This window comes from Ursus arctos, unplaced genomic scaffold, assembly GCF_023065955.2.
Source record: "Ursus arctos isolate Adak ecotype North America unplaced genomic scaffold, UrsArc2.0 scaffold_14, whole genome shotgun sequence".
Classification (NCBI taxonomy): Eukaryota; Metazoa; Chordata; class Mammalia; order Carnivora; family Ursidae; genus Ursus; species Ursus arctos.
The window spans coordinates 63,735,330-63,756,801 of record NW_026622808.1 but is presented as its reverse complement, the minus strand read 5'-3'; the positions used below and the strand labels follow the sequence as shown (position 1 = coordinate 63,756,801).

General features: G+C 49.5%; 2 protein-coding genes across 3 annotated transcripts; both read right to left on the bottom strand.

The window, feature by feature from the left end:
* Positions 1 to 333: 333 nt before the first annotated feature.
* Positions 334 to 11,674, bottom strand: IL17RE (interleukin 17 receptor E). Of its 2 annotated transcripts, XM_044385054.3 has the most exons (15): positions 10,792 to 10,874; positions 10,424 to 10,439; positions 9,735 to 9,854; positions 8,631 to 8,790; positions 8,396 to 8,535; positions 7,688 to 7,756; positions 6,741 to 6,807; positions 5,622 to 5,797; positions 5,488 to 5,535; positions 5,360 to 5,405; positions 5,040 to 5,188; positions 2,694 to 2,762; positions 2,156 to 2,207; positions 1,973 to 2,071; positions 334 to 1,461 (listed from the first exon to the last, which is right to left on the bottom strand). In XM_044385054.3, the coding sequence occupies exons 3-15, from the start codon at positions 9,828 to 9,830 to the stop codon at positions 866 to 868; spliced, it is 1,767 nt and encodes a 588-aa protein (XP_044240989.1). In that variant the 5' UTR covers positions 9,831 to 9,854; positions 10,424 to 10,439; positions 10,792 to 10,874; the 3' UTR covers positions 334 to 865. The 2 variants fall into 2 exon arrangements, with proteins under 2 accessions (XP_044240989.1, XP_057167912.1); XM_057311929.1 differs by lacking the exons at positions 9,735 to 9,854; positions 10,424 to 10,439 and having other exon boundaries at positions 10,792 to 11,674.
* A 4,793-nt stretch (positions 11,675 to 16,467) lies between these two features.
* Positions 16,468 to 19,404, bottom strand: JAGN1 (jagunal homolog 1). Its single transcript, XM_026501334.4, has 2 exons — positions 19,168 to 19,404; positions 16,468 to 17,413 (listed from the first exon to the last, which is right to left on the bottom strand). The coding sequence occupies exons 1-2, from the start codon at positions 19,254 to 19,256 to the stop codon at positions 16,951 to 16,953; spliced, it is 552 nt and encodes a 183-aa protein (XP_026357119.1). The 5' UTR covers positions 19,257 to 19,404; the 3' UTR covers positions 16,468 to 16,950.
* Between the last annotated feature and the right edge of the window lie 2,068 nt (positions 19,405 to 21,472).

The window sequence follows — 21,472 nt, the reverse complement described above, 5'->3', positions numbered from 1 at the left end:
CCTGGCCTCTGCTCAAGTGTGGTATGGAGGGAAGGAACTCAGGACTCAGAGCCAGGCAGACAGGGGCCCCATTTGTGCTGTTGCCATGGGCTGGCTGCACGACAAATGGACCTTTCTGAACCTTTTCACAGTGAGGATCGAGATTTCCAGGTCCTTCTTTGCCTTTTCAGAGACATTGCATGTGAGAAGTGAAGGATGTGGTTGTGGGTGTGGACATGGAAGATTTGGGCCCACAGAGGGATGCATAACAACCCCCAGGCAGGGCTGTGCTGACCCTTCCTCCAACTCAGGATTCTGGGCACACTGGAGAAGCACACTGTGTCTCTTAGCTTATCTATTATGTTCGCCTTTATTCATTTTTCTTGATCTTGTCCCACCTTTGCCCTGTACACCCAAGGCCAAAACCTCTTTCCCTGGGTCAGGCTCCCTCCCTCCCTCCATCCTCTGGGCAGAGCTCCAGTCTGGGAAAAGCAGTATCCCTGTCTCAGAAAGAGGTTCCCTTGCTCCCCCACTGGAGTTACCCCTCACTCAGAATTGCCATCGCACCAGCCTCCCCTACCTCTGTCCCACATCTTTCCAGCCTGGACTGGAGCATGTGCAGACTGCTCTTTCTGGAATTTTGAAGAAAAGAAGTGGGAAGATCCCCCTCCCCCGCAACAGGACTGGGGTCAGTGGAACCCTCAGTAAACAGCGACTCTCCCCGCTGGTTCGGAAAGGGTAAACATGAGGAAGAAGCCAGAAACGTAAGGAAGGGGCTGGGACAGCGAGGGAGGTGTTCTACTCCCTGGCTAGCAGACAGAGCATAAGGATTTTTGGCCCGTAGTCCTGGGGCGGCACCCCAAGGATTCTAGGGTAGAAGGCTCATTCAGGGGTTCCAGCCAGTACCCCTACGCCTGTCTCTGCTCAGACTCGGTGGGCAAAATTTGGCGGCCTCCCGTTCCAGCCGGTGGCACAGCTCCAGGCGACCCCGCAGGCACGGCCGATCCCCGAGGCGGCCTCGACTGGTGGCTTCGGTGGAAGGCTGTGCGTCTAGCGCCCGTAGCAGGCGTGGCAGGTCGCGCAGCAGGCGGTAGCGCGGCAGGGCACGCAGAGGCGGGGGAATGTCGCCCTTGGCACAGAGGCGACTGAAGTAAGCGAGCAGCAGCAGTGGGCGCGGGGCGGCACCGAGCAAGGCGCGCAGGGGCGCCGAGTGGGGATCCCGGCCGCGGACTGGACTGGGGCCCCCACTGCTCCACAGAAGCAGCACGGTGCCCCGCTCCTGCGCCACGCGCGCCCGCGCCGCCCACAGCCAGGGCAGCGGGCCCACGCGCGCCACGCGCGTCCCTTCCCACAGGTCCACGATCACGTCACGCCCACCGCCCAGCGCTGCCCGCAGCAGTTCAGCCAGCGCTCCCACCAGGCGCCGCTGCGCCTCTGAGTCCGCGACGTGCAGGAGCAACACCGGCCGCTCTCGGCCCGGGCCTAGGGGCGGGAGCAGCAGATAAACAGGGTGGGGGGCTAAGGGAGAGCCCAGCACTTCCCCTCCCCTATTCCACCCCCACTCTACCCCTCCCCACCTTGGGGCTAACTCATCAGGTGTTCCACCTGGTTCCTTATCTCCACTGGGTGTGGGTACCCAAGGCAACTTTAGCCTATAGGGTGTCTTTGGGCTAATTAGATAAAAGCGCCCGGAAGGGGCCAGGTCTAGGGCGCGGGGTTTGGCAGGTGCAGCGCAGGCTGGATTTCCGCCCCACTGGTCTCTTCCCAGAGACCACTAACAGTGAACCATCTGCGCAGAAGGACCTTTGCTCTGCCTTAACCATTCCTGACCACTAGGGGGCCTGAGGCTCACCACCTTGGGTAGCAGAGAGCTTGGGGCAGCAGCAGGGGCCTGGCTCTTCTGGAAGGGAGCCTAGGCAGGGGAAGTGTGGGGGGCCACTAGCTTAGGCACTGTGCAGATCTGAATCCTCAGGTTCCCCCAGAGTGAGCTTACCTGACAGCGGGCGCCGGCGGGTGAGGACCAGAACAATGCCCAATAGGGTGGTGAGGGCCAGCAGTGCCAGGATCAAGAGCCCCAGGTGTCTATGAGAGACTGAGTCAAGCAGGGTGAGGCCAAGTCAGGCTCCTCAGTGCCCAGCCTCCTTTTTACCCCACCCCTCGTCTCCCAAGAACTTACCATCTGGACACAAGAGGTGCTTCCAGGAAAACTGAACATCTGATCTCCACACCTGAGGACGCAGAGCCCGCCACCCCTGTGAGCCAGGGTAGCCCCTTCTCCCAGGGGCAGTTGAGCGGCGACAGAGAAAGGGAGTCCCCCCAGACAGGGAATTTTTCCAGCACAGGGTTTGTGTCTGGTCCAGCTCTGGCTGGGCACACAACAGGTCAGGAGTGGCAACCCAAAAAATAAACTTGAAGTTGCCCAGGGCGTCCATGAGGCACAGTCAGGCACAGTCCCTGAATGAAGTAATCGGATGCCACTGAGCTCAAGCCCATTGTCACCATGCCTGAATGTGGACACAGAGTACCAGGTTTTCTGATTTTTTCCAGGAGAAGCCGGAAATCAGCTTTTTAAATATGACCGCTCCAATATTTAAATGGTAGCAACTCATTCCAATTTCAAACACCATGCTGGCCAAACCAAACATTTGTCTCACGTTCCACCTATAGGGTAGATGCTAGGGGAGTGTGTACAGAGTGACAGCAGGATTCCTTACCAGGAGACAGCTCCCTGTCTGCAGGAAGGGAATGATGAGATCTAGTGTCACTGGGCTTGAGCCCTGAGTCTGTGGGAACAAAGAGAAGAATGACTGTCCCCACAGAGTCAAATCTGGCTCTGTCTAGTCTGAGTCTTTGCCCACACTCTTTTCCTTTCTACCCTCCCGCTCCCACCCAAATCCTACCCAGGCTTAAGGTCAAGTGCCACCATTGACAAGAAAGAAGTCTTCCGGGATGCCTGGGTGGCTCAGTTGGTTAAGTGTCTGCCTTCAGCTCAGGTCATGATCCTGGGGTCCTGGGATCGAGTCCCGCATCAGGCTCCTTGCTTAGAGGGGAACCTGTTTCTCCCTCTGCCTGTTGCTCCCCCTGCTTGTTCTCTCTCTCTGACAAAGACATTTTAAAAATCTTTAAAAAGAAAGAGAGAGAGAGAGAAAGAAGGAAAGAAAGAAAGGAGAAAGAAAGAAAGAAAGAAAGAAAGAAAGAAAGAAAGAAAGAAAAAGAAAAAGAAGTCTTCCCCCTACTTCATTCTCAAGCCACCCAACTGATCATTCCCAGATGTGAACTGCGGAAGATAACACATGAATCAGGAGATCGGGCACTCATCAGCAAACATGCTCTGCGTGTCTACTTTGTGTCAAGCCCTGAGAAAAGAAGACACAGGTGTTGCCTCTGTCCTCCAGCAGCTCATAAACCAAGGAGCCTAACTATATAAGCTGCCTCCCTTCTCTGTCCCGCATATCTGAAGGGATGGCTTGTCCACTGGAAAGAACCTAAGCCGTGAAGTTAGAGCACAGTCAAAAAAGTCCGGCTTAATGATTGCCCTTGTGGTTCCTAGCTGTGTGATCTTTGCATGGAGATAGGTTTCCTCCCTTCCTGACCATCAGTTTCTTCATTTGTATATGAGGACTAACAATCTTTATTTTACTGGGTTCTTGAGAGCATCCCATGGGAATATGCAGGTTAACGCCCCCTATCACACACAGCGCAGGGTGTAGGCCTTCAGTTACAGTAGTTATTATTACACTGTGGACTCCTTAGGGGCAGACTGTGTTACATACTTTTCTTGTATTTCCCAGGGCCTAATGCAGGGTAGGCACAGAGTAGGGATTCAATAAATGCATGCTCAATTGGACAGAAGTGATCACCATCTGTATACAGGCAGGATATAGCTCCACCCTATGTTCTGGGTGTTGGTTAAGGAGTTGACCAGAATCTCCATCCTTCCAGAACTCCCTCCACTTCCAACCCCCATACCACCCCTGTCCCAGACCCCATTCTTCAGCCAGCTGTCAGCAGATGCTGACACAGTGACTCTCAAATCATGGCTAAACTCAATGAAGGTGGTCTTCTCCCAGCTCACAAAAGCAAATGAGTCCATGGACTTAGCTCTGAATTTTAGGTTATCCCATGGGACTTTGTCTTAAATCTTAAGCATGGCTTGGTGTTAAATCTTAAACATTCTTAAACATTTGCTACCACTTATCTGCTTGGGAGCCCTCATAGAGTACAAGACAAGTAAGCAAGCTACAAGTGAGCGTTTAAGAAAGAATTAGAAAGAGCTAGTCATGCTTAGTCAAATTGGTGCTGTGGTTTGACGGATATATTTGATTGTGCTTTTCATTTTTATTTATTTTTTTAAAGAGTATTTATTTATTTATTTGACAGAGATAGATAGCCAGCAAGAGAGGGAACACAAGCAGGGGGAGTGGGAGAGGAAGAAGCAGGCTCCCAGCAGAGGAGCCCGATGTGGGACTCGATCCCGGAAGGCCAGGATCACGCCCTGAGCTGAAGGCAGATGCCTAACGACTGCGCTACCCAGGCGCCCCTGATTGTGCTTTTTATATCAGATACACAGAAGAGAGTCTGCTAGTCAAACTGTTCTTAGTTCACATAATAAAGTTAAATCTGTCAGTAGTTCACAGTATTCTGCAAAGAGCACCTCAGCTTCCAGGGGCTCTGCCTCCCAAGATAGGCAGGGAACATCTGTCAGGGGCCTCGTGGAGACAGACAGGAACGCAGGGGTAGAGGACAGCTGGGTTCAAGAGAGGGCATTGGTATAAAATATGGCAGCAGACTGTGTGGGTCAGAGGACAGCCGGAGGTGGGATGGCCAGTCTCTTGCTTCTGTTTACCTCCCGTAAGCTCAGAAACTAAAAGGATTAGGAACTGCTCCATTGAAGACCCCACTGACAGGCAGAGGAACCAGCTGAACAAAGATTGATCAAGTAAATAAATAACCAGATGATATAAGTTAGAGATTTGCGTGTCTCCACTTGCTGCACTCTGAGCAACAAGACCGGGGTGAGGGGGGTAAGGGGGTGGGGGGGATCCCTGGCTAGGCCATACCTGGCTGATGCTGTACACCGGGGGCACCAAGCTGTCCTGCCCCAAGCTTGGGGGGCTCCAGGCAGCACTGAAGGTGGCCTGCATCGTTGAGGAGAAGTGAAGGACCAGCTGCCGGGCCTGGGTATCCACGCTCACATTCCAGGATGGGGCTGCCAGGGTGGGAAAGGGCATCATGGGAGACATTCTGTTTGTGGGCGGTGATAGGAGCTGGGCTGTGGTTGCCAGAGAAGTCAGAACAGGGCTCGCGTCTGGCTTGGTCCCAGTTGGGTAAGGGTGAAGTGGTGGAAGGGGGTCCCAGCCAGGGTCACTTATCGGCTCACCAGTCCGGTGGGGGCATTCCACATGGCTGCTATTTCCAAAGGAGAACTGAGAAATCCAAAAATGGCAAGTCAGCAAGCTCCAGGCGCCACCCACACACCTCCCCAACCACTGTCGCCCATGTTTGTACCTTGAAGCAGAGCTGGGGGTGCAGGTCTACTCCCTCCAAAACATACCACTGTGGTAGGAGAAGGGAGTTAGTCAGGGAGCCGGGCCTTGGGCCCCAGCCCTGCCCACTCAAGTCCTGGGGGGGGCCTGTCTCACCCCCTCTGACTCTCGAGCCGTGGCATTGGGGACGTCTTCACAGTGGGTGTGCCAGCCCTGCCTCTGGCAGAGGGAGGCCTCCAGCTTCAGCGGGCAACGGAGGGTGAGGGCCATGACCATCTGACTGTGCTGGCTGTAGTCAGTGAAGTGCACTGACTTCCAGAAGTCCGAGCCATCTGGGCAGGCGGCAGGCAGAGGCAGAGAGTGAGGCCTGGGAGGCCTGGGCCCTGCTTTGGCCTCAGCCTCGCTTTGCATCCCCATCCCCGGGGGCACCAGGGGATGACTTCGCTGGCATGTCTAGGTATCCAATAGTTGAGCATGCCTTGTCCAGACCTTTTATGACCTTTTCTACTCGGCTGTCTCATCTCCTTTCTGTGCCTCCATTCTGGCCAGCTCTCTGCTGCTCCCCAAACTCAAAATCTGCAGATCTTTGCTTAAGTTCCCCCCAGAACCAGGGGTGTGCCCCTCGCTACTCTCCTTTTGAAATACTGCCCCTTTTCTGAGCTCACCCCAGGTGTCACCTCCTGTAAGAGACCTCTGATCAGACAGCCTTCACGGGCTTCTCCCTTTCCTGAGTTCACGGCCTACAGCCTAGTCCTCAATTCTAACAGTGCCCTGGACTGTAGGCTGCTTTGCACTATTCATTTGCTGCGTTCAGGGTCCTGTCTCTTTAATTTGGGGATGACAACATGCGTCCAGCACTTTAGACATCACCAGCCACTTTCACATATAATATTGAACGCCAGCCTCATCAACAATTGGAAAGTAAGGCAGGGCAAGTATCACTACTTTACTGATGAAGAAACTGAGGTTCAGAGAAGAATAAGTGGGATGTGACCCCAGGACTTGGGGCCCATCCTCTTAGGACACTACCTCCTGGGGCTCATATTTCTAAACCTCTCACAGCACCTAGTACAACGTTCAATACTCTGATTTACTGGCACGTGATTGGTAGATACGGTAGCTCTTTCTCCTCAGCAACTGCAGGGAAAATGCCTGCATGCCTTCTGGGGGCTTCTTCCACAACACAGGTGTGAAATGCGCGTGTGTGTGTGTGTGTGTGTGTGTGTGTGTAAGAGAGACTGAGAGAGGCTACGAATGCCCATGTCCAGCACTTACAGGCTTCAGGCCAGTTCTGGAAGGGACATTTTTTGCGCCTCACTGTGTCCTCTTGCAGGTAGGATGCCTGGGGGGACAGGGAAACAGTCAGGGAGGGTCACAGGAACGCCTTCTCTCCTCTATCACTCAGACCTGAAACTCCTCTGGCTTGACCTTGCCCTGATGCAAGCTGCCGGAGCCAGCGGGGCACGGAGCAGGGGAAGCAGGGCAGGGTGTGGGCAAGGGCAGGGGGGCGTGACCAGAGTCTGGGAGCAAGATCAGTAAACGGGAGGCTCAGTCCTCTTCTCCCTGGAGAGGAGAACCTATCCTCCCCCAGAAAGAGGGGAGGTCCACATTCCTCCGCTTTTAGCTTTCCCAAGGAATGCCCTGTACGGAGCCCCCCTCTGGACCACCCAAGCACCCGGCGTTGTCCACCCCGGCAGCTGCTCCCTGCCCCACGTGTCTGCTTGTACTTCCCTTTTGTCTCCTCCTGGTTGACAAGGTCCCCTGCATTTTCTGTCTAGTCCAAAGAAGTCTTACCACTAGACACCTCAGCTTCGTAAGGAGCGGAGGACTGCCAGGAAGGGCTCACGGGGACGAGACTTTTGGAGCCGATATGGAACCTGGCAGTGGCCACACGTGCGCCCACCGTGACTCCTCAGAACACACAGTGAAGGCAACTGTGTATTCTGTCTCTGGGGGCTGAGGCCAGTCTGAACCCAGGAAAGCTGGTTTTGGGTGGGACTGAGGTTGGAATCGGCCCCCCCAAATATCTCATATTCAGCAGGACACTTCCATCTCTGACCCAGTGTGTGACTCACAGTCAAGCTGGCAGCCATCTTCCCAAGCATCAACTCAACACCCAGTCTTTTTAAGACCTGACTTACTGGAGATAGGCTTGACCAACTGTGCCTCTGTGAGACCTAGGAGTGGAGCCATGGACAACACAGACCTTTTCCTCTGCTCACCTCTATGCACAGACAGGGCAGAAGGAATTCATAAGGCAGGTCTACAGCATGGCCCCCAGACACAATTTTCTGTTGACGAAGCAGCAAAAGGAGAAAAGAAGTGCCTGAGAAAGAGCTTAGGCACCCTGGACAAGGGCAGTAGGAAGCTGGGACCTTGGCCAACACACCCTGTTTTTTTAAGAAATGAAGGGAGCTGAGGGCCAAAGAGGTACAGCTCCAGTCCCTGCAAGTGGTACCAACTGCATACCAGGGCATCCACAGCAACTGGAGCTTGAAGGGGGATATGAGGCCTGGGCTGAGTGAATGGGGAACATCCCATTCTCTGGGGGGCAGCAGCAAAAGGAGGGAGATGGAAGGGAACCAAGAAAGATATGACTGCTTCTTGGGGGAACTGAAAAGCCTTCTTAATGCAACCTGAATCTAGCTCAGGGTCTTCTCACTGGGGATATATGCCATATTCATTTCTCTGCTAGGCATTCGTGGTTGCTCCAAGTCTCTGTTTGTCCTTGCCCTTCCTCTCCTCCTGGATGACAAGGACACCTGCATTTTCTGTCTAATCCAAAGAAGTCTTAATGCTAGGCACGTCAGACATGTAGGGAGGTCTTAGACAATGACTGTCACTCTCTGGGCCTCAGTATACAATGGGGAGGTCCTTTTTGCTCCAGAGCTGTGTGATCTGGCTTTTTAAAGGGAGACAACACTCCATACCTGGGCGTCGAAGGGACTGCTCAGCTCCTCACATTCTAGTACCCACTGGTGACAAAGACGCACGGTGACCTCAGGTCCCGGAGGAATGGTCACTTGAATAGCCCGTGCCTCAGGCAGCAAATCAAAGGAGAACTCGGGCCCTGGGGAGAAGGGGGACCTGTTAGCCTTGTGTCTTGGCCTGGGCACAGGCACCACTACTTGGCTGTACCCATCTCTGGTCACACCCCATGCCTACCTTCATGCCTTTGTGAGCTGGATCTGGGGAGACCTTCCAATGCCTTTGGGTCTGAAGGTTGGGTCCTTTTAGAGCGCAACCCCTTGTGAGAGATGTGTGGGGAGGGGACAGTGATGTGATGACCCTTCTCAGACAGGCAACAGCTACTCAGCAGCTTCCTCTGTAGGCAGAGAACGTGGTTGGCCTTAGGCCAGGAATCAGGCTTTTATTCCTGCTTCTGGAACCTGAGGCACCACAGACAAGTCGCTCAGTCTTCAAGCCTTGGTTTCCCTAACTGTGTAATAGACAGAATAGTCTACTTCATTGCCACGCTTTCTATCTTTTGCATGGCTAGAGAGCAAAACGAGAGGCCAGAAACGAAAGGTCTGTGGGGCGTAGGGCAAGGCTGGAACTGGCGGGCAGAGTACCTGAGCAGATGCTGGCATCTTGTGTCTCCTACAGAACTGGAACTTATGTGACTTTTTGTATTTCTGCACCAGGAGGTGAAACCAGCCCCCCTGGAGGCCTGTGCAGGAAAGGACATATTGACTATCCAGCCCTTCTCTGCCCCTCTCCTACCTGGAAATGTGGCCTGATGTTAGATAGTAAGTCATTTCAGATCATGGAGTGTAATGGTAGCAAGCTTCTTTAGTCCTGAAAGTTATGATACAGTCAAAAAAGAATTAATTCCTTAAGTAGAGAAAAAGCTATACATATATGCAAAAGTGTCCATTGTAGCATTATTTACAACAGTGAAAAATTAGAAACTGCGAATTCTTAAGCAGTGTTTGGGCAGTTAGTATGTGCCAGGCACTGAGCTAGGCCATGAAAATAAAGAGTTGAATAAGAAAGATCTTACTTTGCAAACTCACAGAACTAAAACAGTTTAATCCCAAGCAGTGGTGCCAGTGGAAAGGAGAAACACCTTCACAAAATGATACAACTGAACCATGAATATCAGTCATGGCATGCTATTTCAGGACGACCTGTCTCTGTTGAGGTTGACAGCAGGAGAGACATCGGTTCTGGTATGATAAGTCCCACTTTCCTCGGCCTGGGCCACCCTCCCAAACACCTCTAATTCACATCTCCACTGAGAAAAGCCCAAAGGGCTGTTTCTTATACCTGAAGGATCTGACACCAGATGCAGGCACAAATAGGGGCAGAGCCAGAGCTGAGCACAGCAAGGCTTTGGGGACGCAGGAAACGCCAACTGGGCATGGCAAGAGACACGGGCAGACCTTCCTGGGAAAGATGAAAGTAAATCAAATGGTAGGGTCCAAGGAGGTCCCTCCTGCCTCAGACAAGTGGACTCGAGGCTGAGATGTGTAGTTTTGGGCAAGCTACGGACTTCTCTAAGCCTCAGCTTCCTCGTTCATAAAGTAGGACTGTTGTCAAGATCAAGTGAGATAATGTGTGGGGAAAATGATTTGTAAACTAGAATGTACCATTAGATATGAAAGATCGTTGTTGTAGCACTGACGGTAGGGAGGGAACAGTTAAGGGTGAGTGCCTAGAGGTTATTCTGAGTCTCCTTTAATCCTCCCCACAGCTCAGGGGCAGCAGCTTTCTATGACCTTGATCATCCCCTCAGAGACGGGGAGTCAGAGGGCTAAGTGCACTGCCCGCAGCCACATTTGGAGTATGTGGTGGAATTGCCACGCAAATCCAGGCTTGTCCTGATTCTGAACCCTGTGTTTTCTCCTTCATATGCTACTTCCCAAGTTGGGAGCCAAAAATTTGAATGGAAAGCTCGCTAGGGATCTGGAACAAAAGGGACCCAGAAAAGAAGCAGGGCAGGGAATGAGACTCACCAGTGAGAGTGTCTTCCTGAAGGCACAGGGCCCAGTAGGGGCAAGAAAGGAGAGAAGAATTATTAGTAGGGATTCCTATGTGGGGGGGGGGCATTCTCCCTGGGGTCTTTGCCTCAAATCACCTAATTCTAAGGCCCATAACCTAATAGCCCATCCACTCTGGCTCTTGTCTTGCCAGCTCGACCCTGCACAGGCCCTCAGCACACCAGAACCTTGGCTACCCCTTCAAGACCATACAGAGGACGCACTGGGGCTGCTACCAGGGCACAGGGACTTGGGAGCAATGAGAGGATAGGCAGAAGAGTGGGGAGCTTTACCAGCCCGTGGCAGGGAGATGTCCCTACTGGGCAGCGGCAGCATTACCTTACCATTTGGGAGGCCAGCAGACAGTGGGTGCTCCAGCGGGGCAGGTAGGGGCAGCCAATCCCAGAGGAAGCAGAGAGGCCAATGAACAGCAGGAGGAGAAGCAGGAACGGAGCTGCCGATCTGGGGCTCCCCATGGGCTTCCGTGGGGTCAGAGCGCCCAGAACATGGCTGCACAGCCTGAAGGAGGGCAGCGGGCCCTTGCTGTGCAGCAGCGGGAGCGCAGGGAGCAGGAGTCTTCGCCTCTGCCTGCACCTGCCCCGCCCTGCCCCAAAGCTCCTCCTCGATCCTAGATCCTAACCAGCCAGCCAGGCCACATTCCTTCTTCCCCTAGCGGAGGGACAGAAGGATGATTGCCCCCCAGAAAACCCTACTACTCCCACCTGGAGGGCAAGGGGCTCCTACTCTGGCAGAGAAATAACAGGAAAGAGGCCAGCACAGGGTTAGGGGGATGGAGGGCTGTCCCCACTTCTTAACCCCTCCTACTCCTGCAACACCCTGCAGATCTGACCCGCCCATTAATGCTCTTGGACTTGGAGCTTCCTTGGAGATGTGCTTCATCCCCTCACTTAGAGAATTAACGGAACTATTCAGCACCATTCTGCAATGGAGTCTGGAGACAGAGGTGCCTGAGGCACCAGAGTTGAGCAGAACAACAAAAAGTCCACGTAGGATGCGCATAAACCTCACAGGCCCCCATACGCAGCCTGCTCCCCACCTGGCTGACCCTCCAGACTGTAGCCCAGCTTTCTTTCTGCACCCAACTCTTCTGGGCAAAGGGCTCCACACCAAAGGGGCCTCCAGCTTCAAGGATCCTCTAATCAGAACAGTCTGCTCAGGAAGCCCCAGAGCGCATAGCTGAGCCCGGGAGCTGAGGGAGCAGGCCCCACGCACTGACCTGGTTTCCTGTGGTTTCCGATGCTGACGAGGCTCCAGGCTTTGTGGGGACCCTCCCCATCATCCCACAGCTTCCTCCTGCTCATGGAGCATTTGAGCTGCTTCAGTCCTTACCTTGGTGACACACATAGAAAGCAAGTTTGGGGCACACCTATGGGGTTAAGTCATCTTGATATTGTTATTGTCCCTCTGCACCTTTCAGTAGCCTGACTCTAGCCTCCTTGAAGCCAGTTCTAGGTCCTGAGTCTTCAGGTCTACTGTCTGAAGACCCATCCCACTCATTAACCTAAAAATACCCTCTGGCTTTTGAGTTCATTAGAAGATAAGGACCCTTTCCTATTCTTTACATTCTCTAATACCTAGCAGGGGATGTCAAAAAATAGGTGGTTTTGTAGTTGAATAACTGTAAATAATGCTACATTTCATTTAAGCAGTTTATTTGCTTCACATTTTACAAGCACTTTCAAATTTGATCCACCTAATCATCTTATGAGACAGGTAAGTGAGAATTATTCTTTTCATTTCGTAAAGAGAGAAATAAGGGAGCAGAAAGAAGAGTGCTCTCATCAAGGTCAAGGTCTCTAGCCCTGGGAGCTCCAATTTTGCCACCTCTCACGGTTCATTCCTTTTTTTTTTTTTTAAGATTTTATTTATTTATTTGACAGAGAGAGACAGCCAGCGAGAGAGGGAACACAAGCAGGGGGAGTGGGAGAGGAAGAAGCAGGTTCCCAGCGGAGAAGCCTGATATGGGGCTCAATCCAAGAACGCTGGGATCACGCCCTGAGCCAAAGGCAGACGCTTAACAACTGTGCCACCCAGGCGCCCCTCATTCCTCTTTCTGTCAGACTATGGTTTCTCTTCCCACTGCCTCATCTCCTTCAGCTCCTGGGATCCCAAAAGGGTTTGCCTGGCACAGTTCCATTTTTTGGCCTTGGAGCCCAGCACTGTGAAAACAGATCAGTAAGATACGAAAGAAAAAAAGGGTGGTCTAGCCATACTAAGGATAGGTTAGGGAGCCTTCCCCCTCAATTTTTACCTAACCCACAGTGGTTTAGATCTACATAAATAATGCATTTTCCAATGCTCAGGGTATGAAGTGAGAAACTTGGTTCCATTCTAGAATATTTCTCTTTCTTTTCTTTTCTTTTCTTTTTTTTTTGAAGATTTCATCCATCTATTTGAAAGAGAGAGAGGAGAGAGCAGAGTGAGAGAGAGAGAGCACGAGTGGGGTTGGAGGGGCAGAGGGAGAGGGAGAAGCAGGCTCCCCATTGATCAGGGAGCCAGACGTGGGGCTCAATCCCAGGACCCTGGGATCATGACCCAAGCTGAAGGCAGACGCTTAACCAAATGAGTCACCCAGGCACCCCTAGAATATTTCCCTTTTTTGACCTCTTGTATTTTCTGATCTGTCACAGTGAAAAGATTTCCTTAGTTGCTCCTTGACCCTGGCTAAGGTATGGTAGGAGAAGCAGAAAAGAAAGAAAAAGACTCACATTCGCACATACAAAAGAATAGAAAGGGAAGAAAATGAGAGCATAGGAAAGGAAAAGGAATTAAAGTGAGGAAGGAAGGGGGAAAGAAGAAAGAAAAGAAGGTCTGTTTTTTATTTATTGTCTTGGTGCTTTGCCTATTGATTTGGAGCCTAAAAAAAGGTGTAGGGTAAAAAGCACTGCAGGCGAAGTCTGGCACATCTGGGAAATGGTAGGGAATCAGTTCAGGATTTGCTAAACTCTTACTATCAGACTCGAGGCCATATGTTTTGCCCACATTATCTCGTTTTATTTGTACTACAACCCTTGAGGTCAGTCTTTTTAAATCATTCTACAGGCTGGAAAACACTAGGAAGATTCAGTAACTTGTTCAAAAACAAAAATGGAGATCTGGGACTCACCACCGTGTCTTTCTGGCTCTTTCTGCCAGAACATACTGCTTGGGGAATTCTGTGAGAAGTCAGAGGGTTTGTGGGCCCTAGAATCCACAGAATTATTAGATTTAGCAATGCAATGTAGATGGTAGGGTGTTATGTGAAGGAAGAATTTGGAATAGTTGGAAAGAACAAAGGGAAAGTAGGTCTTATGACAGTGAGTGGTTCAGACTTCCAGACTAGTAGGGATCATTTGGCAGGAGTCAACAAGGGAGGAGTAACTGTGGCTGGAATTCAAGGCAGCCAACTGGAGTAAAAGCCAACTGCAGCACAGAGGCCCTGTCTTCTCGGAAGATGGCTGAAGCCTGTCTTACCTGTGGTTTGTGTCTGAATGGGCTAACCCAAACTTCATGCTCTAATAACCTTTACTTGGGGACCAAGCCAGGAGCTCAGGGAGTCTTGGCAGGCCCTGCACATGCTCAAACAGAGAGCACACTGTGGGGCCTTGGACAGCTGTTTTTCTTGAGCCTTACCCTTACATGGACTCTGGTCAGACCATGCAGCAGCATCTCCAGGCTCTTTCTGTAACGGCTGATTCCTAAAGTCTCTTGGGGCAACTGGGCCTACTGTTAGGGCACGTTAGGCAGGAAGGGCCAACACATTAGACCAATGTAAACCAAGAGTGGACAAGTGTTCCTTCCTTACTTCTGCTCTTCCAGAAGGGATCAACCTCCAGAATTCCAAGGCAAGAGACTATGCCTAAGAGAAGAGATAAGGACTCCCAGTCTGAAACGGGAAAGTTAATGCTCATCAAGGGAAGGGATTTTGGTATTTACTAAGCTCCTGCTATGTACTTGACTATTCATAACATTATTTTATTTAATCCTCACAATCTCAGTAGCTACTATAATCCCCATGTGTCAGATCAAAATCAGAGACTCAAGTTTCTTAAGGCAAAAGGCAGAATTCCAACCTAAGTCAGTCTAATATCAGAAGCTGTATTCATTCCACTACACCGCACTGCCTTTCTCATGGACTTGATGCTCTCTAAGGGTCCCTCCAATGCCTGCAGTCTAGATCTGCAAACACAAGGGAATAACCATTCCTCATATTTATATAGTATTACATAGTTTACAAAGCACCTTCATAATACTTCACCTTATTTGACCTTTAAAACAATGCTGTGAAATAGGCAGTGTTAATTTTAGCCATATGATTAGGTGTGCTGGTACTCGAACCCATCTTCCACCGTCCAAATACAGTGCTCTTTCCACTAAATCAGGATCTCTTTCAAAGGGAATCTTGTCTGCTTCAGGGAATACTACAACCATGAGGCAGGAAAAAAATAACTGGAAAAGCAGAATCCCAATAACCCAACAAGCAGAAAACTAAAATAAACCAAATGGCTTTTTTTTTTTTTTTGCATTGACAGTAATTTCCATAATGGGTCTTTGAAAGCACTCTAAGACTGTAATGATACTTCATTCCAATAATGAAAGAAAAGTTTAGCTTAAAAAAAAATTATTTGCATCCCAATTCTTTGAAAATTAGCAATCTGTGCCTGGTACACGTAATTCCTTTACCCACACATTTCCATCTGCTTTCCTTTGCTCTCCAAATTCTACCCCCGTTTCAGTCTAATTGTTTTCTCTGTGCAATACATCCTGTCTTCAGTCTATAGTAGGACAAGTTACTTCATTCAATAGGTGCACTCTGTGTATCAGGTACTGAGCAGGAGGTGAGGAAAGACACGTCAACAAATAATTCTGTCAATAAGAGGAAAAATAAAAATGCCATGCAGATTCGAAGAACTCTTACTCCTTGAATTGAAGCAAATAGAAGCTCCCAAATTACCATATAAACTGAATCTTGAAGGATAAGTGATAAAGGCATATAAAGGTCTAAAAGGGGAATTTTTAAACTGGGAAAACATGAAAGCAATATGAGGATTCATGAGGTTCTACTGACTGAGACTGAGAGTATTGAGATAATGAAAGACTGGTGCGCTGAAATCACACCTTTGAAACATCTGAGAGATTCAGGCATTTTGGTTGTTCAAAACACAATAGCACATAGTAGATGCTTGATGATCCAGAACCGTACTTTTGGTATACTCACTTGCACACAGGGATGCAGGAAGAGGTATGGGTATGAGGTATGAGGTATAAGACAAGGAGTTAAGTTTGGGACACACGGAGTTTGAGATGATCGTCAGCACATGCAGAGGAACAGGTTTTGCAGTATAAGTACTGTCAGTATCTAAGAGTGACTGAGGATATACCCAATGTTTATAGAATAAAAGGATTAAGCAAAAATGACTAGAACTCTGGAGAGGGCAGAGGTCTGCAATTAGAGACCCGGACAACATCCAGAGACCATAAAGTCAAGCAGACAAGAACAAAGGGACACACGTATTTCCTGCAGTAATGTTTACTGTCAGACTTTTAGTTGTAAGAAGGGCCTTTAGTTCACAGATCTCTTTCCCACTTCCATTTTTAACTTATCTGCTCCACACCATTAGATATTGTGTTTATTAGTTTCACATGTATGTCATGTTTCACCCAGATTACATGCAGGGATACTTTAAAATTCTTTTGGATACCACATTAGGCACATAAATGACAATTTGTTAACACTGCATGATAAACATGAATATCCTACCAAAATAAGAGCCCATAACCCAAGCAGGATAAATGAGAATGGGCCATTTTACGGGTGGAGAGATTAAATGTATGGCCCATGGCAGTTTCTGTCAATCGGCTGCAGGGCTGCCACTATGACTTTGGTTCCCTACGCCCAGACCACTTCTCTACTGCTACTTCCAGCTTTCTTGGGAAACTTCTACCTACCTCCTTGTGTCCATGGCCACTCAAGCAACATACCTTTCACAATTTATCAAATTCCAACACAAGGCACAGGGTGGACAAGGCAGTTGTAACTTTATTGAGGTTCTTTTAAATTAAAATGCTTTGCAGTAGAGACCACAGCCTGCAGGGGGAGCCTCCCAAATGTTTCCTGCCCCACCACCTACAGATTGAAGTAGAATTTGATTTATTCCCTGTCTCTGTCAGTATTGATGGCTAAGGGGTAATGGATGGAAGCGGAGAGATGACCAAGAAGGGGCAAGGATGAGGCTCTGTCTTAAAAACCCTGAAGGGCCTCAACTTCAACCAGCTGAAGTGTGCTTTATAGTTGTTGATCACCCAGTTCCAGCCAACCAGGAATAAATTAAATATAGTTTTGCCACCTCAGCTGATGGTAACAGGAGGGGCTTTCCAGAACGTGGGCCTAGTTTGCACTAGCTGCCAAAATCACCAACGATTTCAGAACAGCTCCTCTACCTTCTCACTTGGCTCAATGGGAGGCCCAGGCTTCACCCACGGAACAGTCCATCAGGCAGGCTTCATTTACGTTTCTTCTCCTGTGTGCTGGTGAACCAAGAGTCTAGGAGCTTCTTGCTGTAGTATAACTGCCAGGCATGCACTTGAACCGCCAGCACCAACACCAGGTACATGACAGAGACGGCAGAAAAACCAAAGAGGAAACGGTAAGCCTTTCCGTGGCGGTAGAGCTGCTGTGCAGCAGGGAACATCTCCATGCTGCCATAAATGAGGGGAGCTATGGAAAAGAGCCCCATGCTGATCATAGAGAGCACCAGGTAGCTAATGTTGTTGCGAGGGAAGGAGAGGAGGCCCAAGAGAGAGGGCACAATGCTCAGCAAATACGGGTATTCCCACTGATAGGGCATGGCCACCTGATCATGTGACAGTAGCCTCAGGTGTCCCACGCTCATCTTGGCAACCAGCAGCAGCCATAGGACCAGATGCACGTAGATCAGCTTCTTGATTTCATACTTGAGGGTCACACTGTGGGGCAGAGCAGAGGAAGAAGTACCTTTCATTCAAAATTTTCTGATCACCAACTATATGCCAGGCAACTATACTGGGCACTGGGATACAAACATGAGTAAGATATAGTCCCTGCCTGGACGCTTGGGGACAAGGAACAAAAGAAAAAATAAGGGGTGTCTGGGTGGGTCAGTCAGTTAAGTGTCCGACTCTTGATCTCAGCTCAGGTCTTGATCTCAGGGCTGTGAGTTTAAGCCCCATGTTGGGCTCCACACTAGGCGTGGAGTCTACTTAAAAAAATAGAAAGGAAAAATAATGAGAAAATGAACTAGAAGAGCTCTAGTAAATATATGTTGTCAGATATATGAGATCACAGGAAGGAGTAATCAGTTCAGCTTAGGATGGGATGTCTGAGAAGGCTATCTAGAGGACAGTGATATCTGAGATAGGCTCTGAAGGGTGGGTGGCGGTGGGATTCCAATCAGACGTAATAGCACGCAGGCAAAAAGACATAAGCATTGTGTTCCAGGAAAGCAGGTGGTGTGGCAGGAATACTTTGTAGTGGGAAGGGGAAGAGCAGGATATGAAGTTGCAAAGAGTGAGTCAGATTAGAGGCAAAAGAGTAACTCAGAGCTGTGTTTAGAGAGATGACTTTGACTGCACCATAAGAATATAGCCTAGAGGAAGGAGATACTGGCAACAAGGAAATGAACTCAGGCTGCCCGTATTTCCCCAGCTAGAGTAGATTTTATAGCCAAAGCAAGCACACATATTTCTCTTATTATTCTAATTCTCTCAGGTCCTAAATGTAATCCCTTCACACCCCTGAGGGCAGTTTCTGCTCTGGACAGTCATCAAAACTCTTGCTTGGGTTGTGATATTCTCTTAGGCGGGGGTCTAAGGATAAGAATGAAATGGAGGTCCAAAGAGCTTGTCATTCTTCAAAACTCTGGAAAGATGTGAAAAACATTCTGGGAGAGTTTGGTGGATTTAAGGAAAGAAAATCTTTTTTCTTTTTTTCAAAATTTTTATTTTAAAAATATTCATTATAGAAAATGTGGAAAGGTAAGGGGAAAAGTCAGTCACCTGTAGAGTTCATGATCCCTGAAGGCGGGGACCAGTTTTGTCTTTTATAAAGGAACTTTTTTCATTGAAGGTATAACATGCATACAAAGACCAGATCTGTTTTTGCTTACTATTATATCCTCAGTGCCTAGCACAATGCCTGACCGGTAGAAACTCAATAAATATTTGTTGAACGAATGAACGAATGTGGAAACACCCCTTGCATGGGAGTTCCTAAAACTCATTTTAGGCGAAGAAAGGCTGGACTTTATGGTCCACATTCCCCAAAATGGCCTGAAATACAACAGCTACCATGTATTGGGCAGACTCTTTACACGAATTACTAGCTCACTAATTCTTCACCAAAACCTAAATGATGGATTGCTTTTCCCTTCACAGATGAGGAAAGTGGGTTTCAATAAAAAAAAAAATTGGGTTTCCGAGGTCACAGCGAGGCCAGCATCGCTCAAGACCCCGGAGCCTAGGAGGCAGAGGACCCTCCCAAGGCACAGGGCGGATCACCGGGTGGTGCTTATGGGAGCGAAGGGGCTTCCCAAAATTGGGGACAGGCCCTGGGCCGACACGGGAGGAGGTGCGCGAGGGCCGGCTGGGCGGGTAAGACCCTGAGGCCGGGCCGGTGTCGCTTTCCAGGCCCTCCGGGCTCTGGCTGGGGAGAAGGCCTCCGTGCTCCTCGCCTCACTTCATACCTCATCTGGTAGTGCATGGCGACGCGCTCCCGGTGCTGAAAGTCGCTGCCGTCGGTACCGGCCGCTCGCGGGCCTGCCCGAGATGCCATTATCCCCGCCCAGAACCCCAGAGCCTCTCACGCCGACCCACCACCGGGACTACCGGGCCGAGCTGCCTGCACACCCCGTTAACGTCGCCTCAGCTTGCCACCCTAACAGCCGCGCGGTTCTGTGAGGACAACTTCCGGCCTTTCTATCTCCGGAGGACCGACTCTGTGGTCACGCCCTCGCGCACGCGCACGCGCACGCTCTCGCGGCCCCGCCCGGGCCTTAGTCTGTCCCTTTGGAGTGCCCGGGAAATTCATCCTCGCGGATGGCATCTTTTTGCCCTCTGCTTGGACCGTATCACTTAGACTGTTGATAACTGTCACCTTCTTAAACTGTAATATGAGTTCAAGACACCGATGTCCCCACTTCACAGATGGGGCAGTGATACTTGAAAAGGGTTCTGTAACTCCCAATAGGACACATGATTGACACAGTCTGAAAATATCTCCCCATGGATTACTTAATCATTGCAAAGAGGAAATGGTAACTTTACAGTGGAGAAACCTGGGGTGCGCCCTCTTAACGAAGTAAGCAAAGTTAACTTGATCAGTAATGAGACATCTCCCGTCTCCTGTTATGCTGAGGACAGAGTATCACTTCTGTGATATTTCTGCCAAAAACACTTAACCTGAATCTAATCATGAAGCAATGATAGATAAATTGAAGGACATTCTATAAGAGAATTAGACTATTATTAAAAATATTAAGGTTATGGGGGTGCCTGGGTGGCTCAGTCGGATAAGTGTCTGACTCTTATTATCCGCTCAGATTTTGATCTCAGGGTGGTGAGTTCAAGCCTCATGGTGGGCTCCACGCTGGGTGTGGAGCCTATTTAAAAAAATAAAAATGTCGGGGCGCCTGTGTGGCTCAGTCAGTTAAGCCTTTGCCTTCAGCTCAGGTCATGATCCCAGAGTCCTGGAATCAAGCCCTTTATCCAGCTACCTGCTCAACTGGGAGTCTGCTTGTCTCTCTCCTTCTGCCCTGCTCATGCTCGCTCTCTCTCTCTCTCTCTCAAATAAACAAAATCTTTAAAGAAATAAATAAAAATGTCAAGGGTATGAAAGAAAAAAAATATGGGGTGCCTGCATGGCTCAGTCGGCTAAGCATCTGCCTTCGGCTCAGGTCATGATACCAGGGGTCTTGGGATCAAGCCCCACCTTGGGCTCCCTGCTCAGCGGGGAGTCTGCTTCTTCCTCTGCCCCTCCCCCCAACTTGTGCGCGCGCACGCGCGCACACACACACACACACACACACTCTCTCTCTTACTCTCAAATAAATAAATAAATAAATAAAATCTTTTTTAAAAAGAAAAGAAAATTGTATTTCTTAAATAATAAGATTTAAAAGTTGAAATGACTGATCCAAGGGCTGCAGAATGGATGTAGAGTTAGCAGGCATGAAAACAACATTAATCTCATTATACATCTCTAGCAGGCTCTTGGGTGACCAGGTGCATTCTCAATGAGCAGTAACATTTGGAAAGGAATCTTTTTTTCTAAGCAGTAGGTCTCAACAATGGGCTTAAAATACTCAGTAAACCACATTATAAATAGACATGCTATCAACCAGGATTTACTATTCCCCGTATAGACCACAAAGTAGATTTAGTATACCTTGTAAGGGCCCTGGGACTTTTGGAATGGCAAATGAGCACTGGCTTCAACTTCAAGTCACCAGCTACATCAGTCCCTAACAAGAGCATCAGCTTGTCCTTTGAAGCTCTGAAGTCAGGCATTGAATTCTCTCTAGCTCTGAAAGTCCTAGATGGCATCTTCTTCCAGTAGAAGGCTGTTTCATCTACACTGAAAATCTGTTGTTTAGTGTAGCCACCTTCATTAATGATCTTAGCTAGATCTGGATAACTTGCTGCAGCTTCTATTTGCTGCTTTATCTTGCACTTTGGTGTTACAGAGATTCCTTAAGCCTCATGAACCACCTCTGCTAGCTTCAGACAGCTTGCTCACCTCTCTCAGCCTTCACAGAACTGAAGAGAGTTAGGGCCTTGCTCTCCATTAGGCTTTGGCTTAAGGAAAAGTTGTGGCTGGTCTGATCTTTTATCCAGACTACTAGAACTTTCCCTATATCAGCAGTAAGACTGCTTCACTTTCTTATCATTCGTGTATTCACCGAAGTAGCACTTTTACTTTCCTCCAAGAACTTTCCTTTGCACCCACAATTTGGCTGTTTGGTGCAAGAGGCCTAGCTTTTGCCTGTCTCA